We start from the raw sequence: 14,376 nt of genomic DNA, 5'->3' as shown, positions 1-14,376 counted from the left end.
AATGAAAAACAGAATTTCCTCCATCTGTAGAAAGTTGTGTTTTGCTTTTTTCTGGCTGTAACCATATACATGCTTAATACAGAGTGTTTGGAAAATATTGGAAAGTATAAAGAATAATGATTAAATCCCCCATAATCTTACTGGTTAGCAGTCTCCACTGTTAGCAGTTTTGTTTAAGCTTTTCTTCCGATGAAAGATAGTTCTTCTAGAAGGGAAACTATCATTCATAACATTTAGTAAATGTCTTCTGTTCTAAAGAGAGGGATCTGAGATATTTTTAGTGACATTTCTGCCAAAGAAAGTGACTGTATTTCAAACAGCCAGGGGGCAGGGAGTGTGGTATTTGTTTCAACCAAAAAGGCTCAAAGAGCGTGAGTACTACTTTTGGACCTGAAATTAAAAAGTTGTAATTCCAATTAATGAACCCTACCAGATCAGATACGTTTTACGAGACTACCAGCTACATGTTCAGGAGAAGGCCCCCCAGTAGCTGTCACCAGAGACAGAGACATTTTAATAAACAATGTCATCCTTGTTCCTTAATGATTATTGGCAGATCCTGGAAATGTTCTTCCCCAACCTTGTTTAATTTCTTTATCTGGGGCTCCTCTCACACCTGATATTATGCCTCCTCAGGGAGAGAGATCTCTCCACAATTTTCTTTTCCTTCAGAAAGCAGACACTGTATATCCAGCACCTTTAAATGAAGGGAAGAGTTTTTTTTGTTTTTTTTTTTTTGCGGTACACGGGCCTCTCACTGTTGTGGCCTCTCCCGTTGCGGAGCACAGGCTCCGAACGCGCAGGCTCAGAGGCCACGGCTCACGGGCCCAGGCGCTCCGCGGCATGTGGGATCTTCCCAGAGCGGGGCACGAACCCGTGTCCCCTGTATCGGCAGGCGGACTCTCAACCACTGCGCCATCAGGGAAGCCCAGGGAAGAGTATTTTAAACGGAGTGAAGGTGAGTTTTCTTCCCCTATGCCTTTTCTTGCCAGCGGGGGATAAGGAGAGGAAGAGTTGCTGTGGACGGGATCTAAAATAATCTTAGGGGTGTTCTGATCTCCAGCTTTTCATCTGATGAGCTATGTCTTTGCTGATGGAAAGATTCTTTGGGCAGTGAGATGAAGGACCGCCATTGCACAAACCTAGACCAACCTCTGGGAATCCTTTAATAACAGAATTCTGAGATGTTTTTTGGTCAATAGATGCTTTAATCTCGAGTTTCTTGTACTGACTCTAATTTTACCATCAGTTAATCTTGATCGTTTATCCTTGGCTGATTTTTTGTTGTTGTTGTTCATAATCATGTATAATAGCTGTTTTGACTTTTGTCCATAATACTCAAAAAATATAGACATTTGAGTTAAGCTATGGCGGGCAAACTTTTAACTGGCTTGATCCGTACGCCACCTTTTCACTGAACACTAATTAATGTGTCATGACGGAAGTTCATGAAGGAGCTAGTTAAGAGTGTCTGAGTTGGGAGGCTATGCTGTAGGAAAATCATTTTTGAACAGCCTTTTCTGTTGTGTAGCTTAAGTGGAAAGAAGCAGATGTGATCATTTAAAAATATTGTGGCTTTTGTTGTACTCAAACGAAGTATCTTGGCATATTTTTATTTCCTTAGTGCTTTGTAGAAAATCTCAGACAATTTAACTAATGAATTATGGATTTAAAATACATTAATGTAACCTTAAGTTTTAAAGATTTCTTCATAAGCCATTAGTAATAGGGTCATATGATTAATCACAGCACACAGCTTTACTTAGAAACACTGCAGCGTGCGTATGTGTTGAATATAAGAACCCCAGGAATGAGACTCCAAAATCAATCAACATCAACTAGCAGAATAAATGTCAAGCGATGAAATACATTCACCCAGCAGCGCTTCTGCACCCAGCTACTTTACAAGGAATAAATTGCAAATTACTGTCATTTATTTCATTTTTCTCCTTGTCTGGCAGCTACAGTGTTCATCTTGTGGACAAGATGCCGAGCAGAAGCTCACAACATAATAGGATTAAAGCAGGTGGTCCACTCAGAGAATTTATAGCCAGTTCATTGTTTCTTTAATAATTGTATGGTAATTAATTTGCCTTTTGTTCTCTTAATTACTGCTCTCATCGCCACATGATACATGCCATGTTGATGGGGCATATTTTCAGATTGGTCTTTAGATAGACTTGAATTTTATCCAGCTACTGGATTATAAATTAGATCGTTGAACCAATTTTTAAGCAGTTAAGAATGACTGTTAGACAGTTTTAAGTCTTTGATCCATCTATTGTAAACGCAGAGCAAAACACAGTGATAACCACTTCAAAGAAGCATAACGTGTTTTGGGTTGAAGCTTTTCCTGAGCTGATGCAAAGGCTCACGTAGATGAGTGAAATGAAAATCAGTAACGTCTTCTCAGGTGTGCCGCCATCAGGGTTGCTAGATTCTACCTCTAATCACCAGTGAAGCACTCATCTCTTGTTCATGCTTCTGGTTCACCTTTTGGTGTTTTCAGTCCCCAAGGATGTCAGAACCACCTGGGACCATCCAGGATGAGTCATTTAACCTCTGTTTGTTTGTTACGATCCTTGAAATACTGCTGAGCTACAAAATCTACATTCAGTGAGCCTGATCAGTTCAGTGTTTTTATTATAATGAATCACCCTATCTGTAAAATAAGTTAAACCATGATAAATTGATCACTGAAAAAATACCCGTTTTAAAAATTACAAACCTGTGCTTGGTAATGTCTTCCTTCTTGATAATAGTTTTTATCTGATCTCTGTTCAGTGTTACTTGAACAATGCTTATTGAACATGTTCAGTGTTTATTTATTAATAAGTATTTATTAAGAACCTATTATACATTAAGCACTACTCTTGGTTCTAATGACGACCTCTACCTCAGCAAACTACAGCCAGAAGGGCCAAAGTCAGCCCACCCCCTGTTTTTATAAATAAAGTTTTATTGGGACGCATCCCATTCCCATCGGTTTACATATTCCCTCTGGCTGCTTTTCATGCTAAAACAGCAGATTTGAGTATTTTGCAACAGAGACCATAAGACCCACAAGCCTAAACGTATGTCCCTTCTGAAAAAGATTTTCCAACCCTGATTATATTGACCATTTATAATCCAGTATTAGTATTCAAAATGATGGTCCTAGTTATCAAAATAAGTTAAACTATCCCATATGCTAAGTTTACCCAAGAAAATGCTTTGCTACATTTTCGAAAGTTTTTAAAGTAATGATTGAAACAAAGAAGAACCAAGATGTCCTCAATTAATCAGAACATTTAATTACCCTGGATAATGTTTGCTATCATAAAATTAAGATTCCCTGTACATCTTTAGAGCTGACGTGTTCACAGATGGCATCAGTGTCTTGGTTACATTAACTCAGTGCTTCAGTACTTAATGTGTATATGAATCACCTGGGAGTCCTGTTAACATGCAGATTCTGATTCTGCCAGCGATCTGGAGTAGGGGAGGATAATTCTGTACTTGTAAGGAGCTGCCAGGTGATGCTGATGCTTCTGGTCAGATGGACCACACTCTAAGGGCCGGGATAAGATAGCATGTGGCTATTTTCTCCTTTAACTTTATACCAAGGAAGAAACAGAATTGAAGACAGAAATGAGGAACCTATAGGAAACACTGGGATCTTTCCTTTCTACCTTAATCCTGACTTCCACCGTGCTCCTCTCCAGGAAAGCTTTACTAGTAGGAAAATCTAAACATCTCCCTGGATTTGCAAAACTCTGGAGATTTCTAGGCTGAAGCAAGTGGGTTTGAAAATGTTTAACTAATTGTTACCTCAGACAGCCTTCCAAATAATATATAAAACTGTTTGCATGTGTGTACTTTTTTTTTTTTTAACTAAAGCACCAGTTTCTTTCCTTTAAGATTCTTAACCTTCTGTGTTCCTCCTCTAAGTTTTTTTTAAGCACTGTTTATGACCCACTTGCTTCAATTTTGAAATCACTCAACTTCTCTACAACCACCCAGATGTTCAGCTTCTCTTGAAGTTAACGTTTTAATATTGCCCCTTTTGGGGAGAGGGGCTGTTGAAGTGAAGGGGGTTTGGAAAAGAGAAGTCTGTTGCCTGTCACCCTGCCTATTTCTGGTTAGCATCCCCCATGACGCTAAAATATAAGCCACTATCCCCTACCCTGAAAATGCTACCAACAAAATAGCTGCTGGAGAAATATTTAATGATAACAGTGTCCTTAGCAGTGCCCACAGCTGCTTTCATCTTGCACACGCCTGCTGCCCAAGCAGCTTCAGGAACTTCAGGATGTTTGAGTCCATCCCTTTAAAGAAATATATTTAAGCATCTATTTTATAAACGAGTGTAAACCAATTTCACAACAAATAAAAGATCCCTTGTATGTCAATTCTATCTCAATAAAACTGGAAAAAATATCTCACACTCTGAACATTTTGATTAGATATGACGCCTCAAGGCATCATTATAGGAACAAGTATGGGAAGAATGTGCTTTAGGAAGCAAGGAAAAGGGAACCAACCTCTGATTTATAAGTATTTCAAAAAAAATCATTTAAGAATGGTATTTTGTTCTTTAGAAGTTAACGAAAAAAGAAAGGAAGAACTTTATCATTAAAAAGTTAAAAATGGGGCTATTAAGGGGAAGGACTTCTGATTTTAATAAGAGCTCTTTTTCTCTTCAGTTGGTTTATTAAGAAGACTTTTATAAAGGCATTATTAAAATATGCAAAATATAAAAAAATTAAAAATAATCATGAAGCTCCTTTTCAAAGAAAAAATTCTACCTAGACAGCTACAGTGGAAGCCCGGCTTCTGGCCTTTATACACTGTATTCAGGGGTAACCTCCAGACACTCTTGATCTAATCATGGGAGGAGACTAAAGCTTCCTCGCTAGCTTTACAAAATACACATTTCTGCTCTGCCAGGCAGCCTGTTACTTGCTGAAATATGATTGCAACTATTAAGGTAGACTTGGTCAAAGAAGAGCATAGAAAATTGTCTTTAAATTGGACAGCAGATCTCTTTGGCCTTGTCAGAACCATTGATGAGAGTTTGCTACTGATGAGAAAATAATTGGAGAAGATTGTGACTCTAGTTCCTTTGGACGTCAGGGGACAGCTGGACTTGAGAATATTTTAAGAGAAATAAAAGTAGCCACCCTGTCATGTTAGGTAAGAAAAGAACCAGATGTCACAAATGAAAACTAAGAAGATTGGATGTGCAATTCAGCTGTTTCTATTCTTGAGAAATTTAAATGATATGCCTAATTTAAATTTAATTTACATAAATAGGTAGCTTTGGAAGGAAATTACCTGGGAAGACCAAGAATTTAAAAGATGTAGGGGCTTCCCTGGTGATGCAGTGGTTGAGAATCTGCCTGCTAATGCAGGGGACATGGGTTCGAGCCCTGGTCTGGTAAGATCCCACATGCCGCGGAGCAACTGGGCCCGTGAGCCACAACTACTGAGCCTGCACGTCTGGAGCCTGTGCTACGCAACAAGAGAGGCCGCGATAGTGAGAGGCCTGCGCACCGCGATGAAGAGTGGCCCCCGCTTGCCGCAACTAGAGAAAGCCCTCACACAGAAACGAGGACCCAACACAGCCAAAAAATAAATAATTAATTTTTTAAAAAACTATTAAAAAAAAAAGATGTAGGAGTGTATGTATTGGGTTGGCCAAAAAGATCGTTCAGTTAGTGAATACATTGTTCAATAAAATTCTTGGTGAAGATGAAAGATGTCTTTTATTTTTACTTAAAAGCGAACGAACTTTTTGGCCAACCCAGTAATGGCGGGAAGTTGATGGTGGTCGCTTTCTGGTACCGTCTCTTTGTACAGGCAGGATTCCGATGCGGGGTGAGGTGGTGTGAATGACCCCTTTTAGCACGATCATGCTGCAGTTATTGTGTAACTTGTCATTACAGGGAGCTTCAGAGTAACACTCCAGGTGGTCCTCGTTCATTAAATGCCTGCAGTCCCCGCTGCAGTAAACATGACCGCCCCTGCGTTCTCCAAGTGGTGAGGAAGGATGGAGAAAACAAGGGCAGGCACTTTTATGCTTGTCCTCTACGGAGAGAAGCACAATGTGGATTTTTCGAAGTACGTGTACGACCTATCAAGCTTAATGATAGTGTCCTTGAATACTTCAGTTATTAAAATGCAACAAATAGCAGTCCGTTTCTGGTTTTACCTTTAAATTTAAAAGGCATGCTGACTGACATTTAGTCTAAAACCTGAATGCTGAATAACTGAAAATTCAAAGAGGTTCATCCGCAAAAGAAAAATTAATCAAATGACAGCTATTCCATTATTAGAGTGTATCATATTTGTAACCCCCTTGGCTTACAAAGAGAGAGGTATTGAGTCACCCAGGTGACTGATAATCCAAGATAGATATTTGCTCTTCCTGACTTCAGTGTGACATCCAAACCTTTGTTTTATGCACTGGATAGAAGAACCCAGGGAAATAATTTACATGCCCTGGATTTACAGTAAACTTACATGCCCTGGATTTACAGTAAACGTAGCAAATCCTACCACACAGGCTTAACCAAAACAAGTGATGGCACAATAACAGTTTAGATGTAGGTGATTCCCCAACCTTTCAATCTATGAGTTTGTCCCTGCAAATGAGTGTGAGATACAAGACAGGAATCTGGGCGCTTTTGGTCAGTCTTTCTGCCTTCCGCAGAATGAGGGCCTCTCACTTCTGACTGTGATCCTAAGGTTTAAAGATACATATTTTTCCCAGCTGCTTCATGTGGTGCCTAAGTAGAAAAAGAAAATATGGATCTGTTTCGGCACTGGGGCAAAGTTTTCTGGTTGGGCTTGCTGAGAGAGAAATGATCTGTCTTCAGTGTGATACCTTCCTAAGGAATTCCCCAGGGAAAATGTGATCATGATCTTAGAGCATAACCCCTGCCTGAGATGTGGCTCCATCCTACTCCACTTCCTGATCTCCTCCCCTCAAAGCCTGTATAGATGTAGTGGAGAAAATATTATTAGCAATATTAACAATATCACAGCCTTCTGGGTAGCTCTCTTGAGGCCAAAATTAATAAGGATAAGAATAATACAGTGGAATTTGCGTGAATTAGTCCTGGTAATTCTGTATTGGATGCTTTCTTTTCCTTGGAGACTAAGGAAGGTTAATATTAAAATCATAACAAATCTTTGACCTTAATAGCTTAAACAGAGCTATATCAGGAACACTGGTGATTTGCTTTACAGAGAGATTTTCAATAAAGTGAAGGAACTTCTGTAAATATGCCTTTGGACAGAGGGAAACTCAGAATTAAGACAACTTTCTGTGTGATTCAAGCGAATTTGTTAGAGATGCTTCTTATAGGATATAAGGTTTTTTAGGGGCAACGACTAATGACTTACATGTATCTTACAATGTCAAATTAATAGGAACAGCAGTGAAGACAGTACAGCACTAATCAAATGCGTGGAGGCTCAGCCTGTCTGTCATTCTACCTTCCGTCTAAACTTTACAATCTGTTTTTCCTCCCCAGTGGGCAGATTTGTCCTTCCCATTCTGCAGCCATGGCAAACGCTCCATCATGAGAACAGTGTTGAAGATTGGACCTAATAATGGAAAGAATTTTTTTGTGTGCCCTCTTGGGAAGGAAAAACAGTGCAGTTTTTTCCAATGGGCAGAAAATGGACCAGGAATAAACATTATTCCAGGATGCTAAAAGTTATTGCAGTATTTGAGAACTCTTCCTTTTATTTGTGTGCCATCTTTTCATTCAATGGGTTTTTTTTTTGCCTTGATGAATGATGCTATATGTGTTTTATCAAATATACAATATATTCCATTTAGAATGTATATTTAATGCATTTAGTTATGACAATAAAGTATTTTTAGTATGCTCTTAGTCTCTTGTATCTTCTTTGGGGAAGCAGTGATTTTTTTTTAGGAGTAGAGTATGCAGTACAATAAAATAATAAGTTATTCTGTCTGAACTGAATAATTTCTCAGGTATCACCACTATTCATAACATATGATTAAAGGAACTTCTTGTTTTCTTAAATGAAATGTAAGAAATGGGATCTTCGTTATAGAAAATCATATTTTCTTCTTTTTTTCTATTCAACAAACATCAAGTTCCTCTAGGGCTTCCCTGGTGGCACAGTGGTTAAGAATCTGCCTGCCAATGCAGGGGACACAGGTTCGAGCCCTGGTCCAGGAAGATCTCACATGCCACAGAGCAACTAAGCCCGTGCGCCACAACTACTGAGCCTGCTCTCTAGCACCCACGAGCCACAACTACCGAGCTCACGCACCACAACTACTGAAGCCTGCACACCTAGAGCCTGTGCTCCGCAACAAGAGAAGCCACCGCAATGAGAAGCCCGCGCACCGCAATGAAGAATAGCCCCCGCTCGCCGCAACTAGAGAAAGCCCGCGCACAGCAACGAAGACCCAACGCAGCCAAAACTAATAAATAAACAAACAAATAAATAAAAACATCAAGTTCCTCTAGATGCTAGAGATATGCCAAACACTTGTATAACTTCAAATGCATTTTTGTGAAAAGCTGTGGGGATTCAGAATATAAAAGTAACATTTAAGAAAAGAAGTCATCTCTATATCTTTAAAAGAGAAGTTGGTTTAAACTTTTTTGATCTTGATTTTAATACCTATTAATTAATTTTTAAAAGTTCATTTCAGAAGCTTAATGTGATATTTTTTTATTTCTAGTTTTAACTCCTCTCCTTTTTTAAAAAATTTAGTTCAGGTATTATTATTTCCCCAAAGAAAAGAAAAACATTAATCAATGCATTTCTGCATGTTGGTGGAAAATTCCATTCAGAGCTGGTTCAATCTATTTAAAAAAAAAAAAAAAAAAAAGGACAGCATGGAAGATGGCTGGAACCCTTCCCCCTTCTCAAACTAAATGACCCATGCAGAGCTCTAGAAGTTAACAGCATACAAAATTACCAGCAGGGACAGAGCATATTTCATCATCCTGTGTTTGAACTCTACATTGAAGAGACACAATTAGAACCAACCTAAGATCAGTGATCTTCACCTAAATTGCTCAACAGGGTAATAACTACAGAGAAACCAGGAATGAGACTGGACCATTGATGGTCTTAGTGACATGATGTGAAGTACACATAGTGTGTATTCAGAAAACAACTACAAATTAATTGTACAACAAGGGAAAAGGCCTACTGCAAATCAAGCTTCCATAAATTCCAGTCTCCAAAAATTAGCAAATTAATTACAAAGAAATATAGGCAAGTGAAACACAATAGATTTCAATATAAGTTTAGAGGCTTATCTACTAAGAAACAAAGAACATTTTACTGACAAACATCAAAGAATCAGATGGATAGGCAAAGCAGGATCTTGAATGGAAAGAATGAATGTTTAAAAAATGTCATTCTTCCAAACATAATTTTGAGTTTTAAGGAAACTTCCCATCAAAATCTTAAGGAGGTTTCTGCTTGCATCGTGGAGTAAGCTCCAACTGAACCCAGCTTCAGATTCTGGACAAAAAAACAATACTGGAGAGTGAACAAAAGCAGGCAGATTCTGGAGGTGTGTAAAATGTGGAAGAATTACCTGGAGGTAATTTCCCAGGTTTTTTATCCTGAGGGCAGCACAAAGTCGGTTTCAACCCAGAGTCTTTCTGGGCTGAAGAGCCAGCAGACAGTCTGGCCAACCACAGCCACCAGGAAGGAGGGAAATCTCAGAAGAGATTCCAAGATGGGGGGCCCAAGTTCTGCGTCTAAACTGCCCATGACCTTGAATGACCCCTGGACCACACACACTGGCGTGGGGCAGACAACACAGAGCAGCTAAAAGAACTGGATAGATAAAAGAACTGAACCAAGAGAATTTGCACTTTGAACCCACTTGCCCTAGACAAAAGGATCAACATTCCTCTAGACAGGATCATATTCCTGTCTAGAGGAATATGCCAAATCCAGAGTCTCCACCATATCATACTCACATGTTCAGGGTTCCGTCGGGAATTATGCAACATAAGAAGATCCCGAGTAATGTGACCCAGATTCAGAGAAAAGACTAACACCCAAGACCAGCTCCAAGATGACCACGATGTTGGAATCTACCAAGGATCTTAAAGCAGCCATTATAACTGCTCATGGAAGTAAATGCTAAATGGAGATGATACCAAATGGAAATTCAAATCTTCAAGAAGCAATACAGAAACTCTTAAATGGCAAATATCTAAATAAATATAACATTATTTTTGCCTCTTAGTTTCATTAGAATACATGGGACTGTTCAAAGCAAAAAAAAAGTTACAGTCTTGTGAGACTTACAATGCATGTAGATGTGAGAACTGTAGCATAAAGAGGTCAAAGGAGCTATACAATTGCAAGTTTTCTACATTTTGTGTGAAGTGGTTCTATATTAACTCTAATTGTAAAAAGTTAAGTGTCTATATGTGATATCTACTCCAGACTTGGGAAGTTTTCAACCACTATTTCTTTGAGTACTTTTTTAGTTCCACACGCTTCCTCCTCTCTGAGATTCCAGTGATACAAATATTAGATCATTAGATCGTTATTATCCCACAGATTTCTGGGCTCTATTTATTTTTCCCTGTCTATTTTTCCCACTCTCATTCAAACAGTACATTTTACTGATCTGTCTTCAAGTTCACTGACTCTGTTGTTTGTCATCGTCACTCTACTACTGAGATCATCCAGCTGATTTTTTATTTCAATAATTGTATTTTTCATACCTATAACTTCAACCTGGTCCTTTTTTAATAATTTCTATTTCTTTAGTGAAATTTTCCATTTTTTCCCATGGGTTTCAAGATAATTTATAATTGGTTCCAGAAGCACTTTTATGATGTCGGCTTTAAAATCCTTATCGGATAATTCTCATATCTGATTTATCTCAGTATCTTCATCAGTTGAGTGTCTTTTCTCCTTCAGATGTGTTTTTTTCAGTTTGGGGCAGGACAGGTGATTTTTTGATTGTATCCTGGATGTTTGTTATTATGTTAGGAGGCTCTAGGTCCTATGTAAATATTATATTTTAGCATGCAGTCATCCAGATTAGCTAAGTGTGTAGGCTCTGACTTACACTGTGGGCTTTATTTCCAGTGACAGCTTAGTTTTCAGAGCCTTTGCAATCCAGTTCGGGTCTGCTTTTTTCTGGTTTTGCTGTGGGTCCTCATCAAGCCCTCTGGTGCTGTCTGCAGACACAGAAGGTGATTCCCTGGGCTGCCTGGTGCTTCTAGGACATCTTCTGCAGAGGGGTGTGGGCAGAAGCCACTGTGCCTGTGTCTCCTTATGCCACCGGGCGGAGGCAACTGGTATTGTTATCTTCCACATCAACCACATTGGTTCCCACAGAAGCAGAACCAGGACCAGGCTGGCAGCCTTCAGAGCTGCATCTGTTCATCATTGTCTGAACCTTTGGAAGCTGCTGTGTGGTCTGCTGGTATTCATCTCTCTGGAGTTTGTCTGCCTATTTCTTGGTACTTCAAACCATATCATATGAATATAAAGGCTTTTCATGATTGGGGGAAAACAATGAGAGAGGGGGTAAAAATGAGGAAGGTGATTTTAAGAGCCACTGCTTCTGAGCCCTTATTTGGTGACAGCTGCTGTCACTTTCCATAGATTCTTTCATTTAATCCTCTTGACTGCCCTGTGACATCTATTACTGTTATTTCTCATTTTACACTTTAAGAAAGCTGGCTTGCTGTACGTTAAGTCAGAGATATGTGTCACGCAGGCTGTGGTTCGAATGAAGTTTGCATGCTCTGAATAAGCTTCTCCCCTCTCCATGTATTAAAGAAAATTGTCTGTACCCAGAATTGTGTGTTGTTGGTATGTACAGATATCTAACGTACACAAACGAAAATAATTGTCAGATGACAATAAGATCGTGGTCATTTTTTTTTCTCTAAAATTTGTCATGTTAAAATTTCTATAAATTTATTTGAAATCTCCATTACTTTCCATTGCTTTTATTTATTTAATTTCTATTAAAATTCTTTTAAAAAATCCATTATTTTCATGTACTTTCTAAAGGTACCTGCCATCGCATATTCTAGACCACCATTATTAGCAAGTTGGGGTGTGGGATGAAGGAACAAATGTTCCAATGAGTTTCCAAAAAATTTAACCTCCTTTTTCTTGGTATATCTTTCCAGCACTTACATCTCTTCTGGAGCTTATGCTAATGTTTGCCTTGTGTTGTATCACTTGTCCTGTCTGCGTTTCCTGATGTTCACCTAAGGGATTGTATGTAACCCTTCTTTGTTCTTCACAGACTCTTACCCAAGATTGTGCCTTGTACACAGTAGAGACTTGGTAAACATTTGATGACTCTAATAGATGAAGGTTTAATATCATGTCAGTCTTTTGAACATTGTTAACCTTGTTACCACTATTCAAACATGAAGTCACTTAAATGTCATTGAAAAGAGTGTCACTGGTTTATTATAAAAGAGAAAGAAATTCCTCAGTGTCGAAAAGCTGTTAAATCTTTCTGGTAATTTAAATGAAAGTCTTCACGGACAGGCCCAAACTACTCAGATCAAAGGGTATGCATTCACTGGAAAGGAAAGAAAGCATAAGGCTGCCTTAGTGCTACCCTGTGTTTCATAACATATAGAGATGAAAAAAAATGTGAGTACCCCTTGCAACGCCCATGAGTTTGAACCTCTTCATTTTGTAGGAAACCAAGTCAACTGGTTTAAATCACTTCTTAGTGTTTAATTCAAGTAATCTCTATTGAGCACCTACTATGTGAAAAATTCAATGATACGGTGTTTGTTTGTTTGTTTGTTTTTGTTTTTTTGTGGTACGCGGGCCTCTCACTGTTGTGGCCTCTCCCGTTGCGTTGCGGAGCACAGGCTCTGGATGCGCAGGCCAAGCGGCCATGGCTCACGGGCACAGCCGTTCCGTGGCATGTGGGATCTTCCCGGACCGGGGCACGAACCCGTGTCCCCTGCATCGGCAGGCGGACTCTCAACCACTGCGCCACCAGGGAAGCCCAATGATACGTGTTTTTAAAGTAGATCTTGCCAATGCCTAAATGAGAGAGAGATAATAAGGGATAGCAGCTCTATACGCAGAGTGTGGAAGGAGAGCCCACACCTGATTCAGGAGCTGGAGGGACCTCAGGAGAGACAGCAGCTGGAATTTCACCTTGGTGAAGATTTGCATATGTGCAAGGGCATTTCAGGCTGTAGGTGCAGCATCAGCAAAGAAGCTCAGAGCACAGGGACTGTGTGGCGAATAGCAAAGAGTCCTGTTTGGCTAGATCATAGGGAATATGAAGGAAAATACAGGGGGAAAATCTGTAAAGGAAGAATTCATTCCATTTCGCTGCTACCAATGGAGTTCCTAGGATGGGCCAGTTCTTTGTTCCCAGGATATAAAAGTAAAAAGTCACTCTTTCCCCTTAGGGAGCCCATGGCAGAGAAGCAAGCCAGTGCACACCACCGGGACCTATGCTGGGTTAATGATGCAACCCGTGGGCCTTCTGAACAAATGAAAAAAGGAATTATTCTGCCAATGCTGTGCAAGATGGTATGTATAGTGTTTAATTACTTAGATCCTAGAAAACCATTGAGTTCTGGAGTCAGACCGCTAGTTCAAAGCCTGCCCCACCCCTGACCCTGACCTTGACCCTGTGACCTTGAACATGATATTTTATTAGGTTTGGGATACTGTGTGCTGAGTCTTAGGTACCTCACCTGTTACGTGGCGATGATACCATCTCCAACGCTGTTTTGAGGATAAAGTGCTGTATCTGTTTAAAGGGCTGAGCACAATCCCTGGCCGTCAAAACAGAAGAGTTCATTTTTTTATCTTCATTGTTCCTACTCCTCCTTGTACCCTTACAGCGGTTATCGTGGGAGGTTTCAGGGAGGAAGTAGCACTGGTAGTGGCCTTAAAAAAGGGTGTGGATTTCACCAGACAGAAGGACTCGGGATGGAAGGGAGCAACGTGAGGAAAGCGTGGGGACAGGAGGAAGTGCGGTCGTGTTTGGGGAACGGAGAGCCTGGAACTTCATAGGAAGAAGATGGTAGACTCAGTTTTAAGTTTCCAGTGACACATCAGAGACTTAGGAACACAAAACATGAAGGAACTATGAAAAGCCTTCCTTCATGAAGAACTGAGAGAGCCAGGCATCCATTCTTCTAGATAGAAATCATATATCCCAACAGCGAGTATAAATCTTTATCAACTACAGTCACTCGCACCCCCTTCTCTCCCTATTTCTTTGACTGCAGAGGAGATTCTGCCTTTGAGCACATGGAAGCACTGCATATAGTGTTTCTGGGAAAGCAGGTCATGGGGTCGCACAGTTTCACCCAGAGTGATGGGCCCCAGCAGTGCATAGAGTCCCATTCACTG

General features: G+C 39.9%; 1 protein-coding gene across 1 annotated transcript in view; it reads left to right on the top strand.

Annotated features, from left to right (window-relative positions):
• Nucleotides 1-8,758, top strand: part of NEIL3 (nei like DNA glycosylase 3) — a 42,680-nt gene extending 33,922 nt beyond the window's left edge. The window contains exons 9-10 of the mRNA XM_022570806.3: nt 5,928-6,102; nt 7,521-8,758. Of these exons, the coding sequence (XP_022426514.2) occupies nt 5,928-6,102; nt 7,521-7,703 (358 nt within the window). The 3' untranslated portion in view covers nt 7,704-8,758. The remainder of the gene's footprint in view (nt 1-5,927; nt 6,103-7,520) is intronic.
• The last annotated feature ends 5,618 nt before the right edge of the window (nt 8,759-14,376 follow it).

Source organism: Delphinapterus leucas, chromosome 21 (assembly GCF_059928025.1).
Source record: "Delphinapterus leucas isolate spDelLeu-1000000601 "Yukka" chromosome 21, BTC_Dleu_Yukka2, whole genome shotgun sequence".
Taxonomy (NCBI): Eukaryota; Metazoa; Chordata; class Mammalia; order Artiodactyla; family Monodontidae; genus Delphinapterus; species Delphinapterus leucas.
Note: the sequence above shows the minus strand (reverse complement) of the source record. Positions and strands in the feature narration are given on the sequence as shown.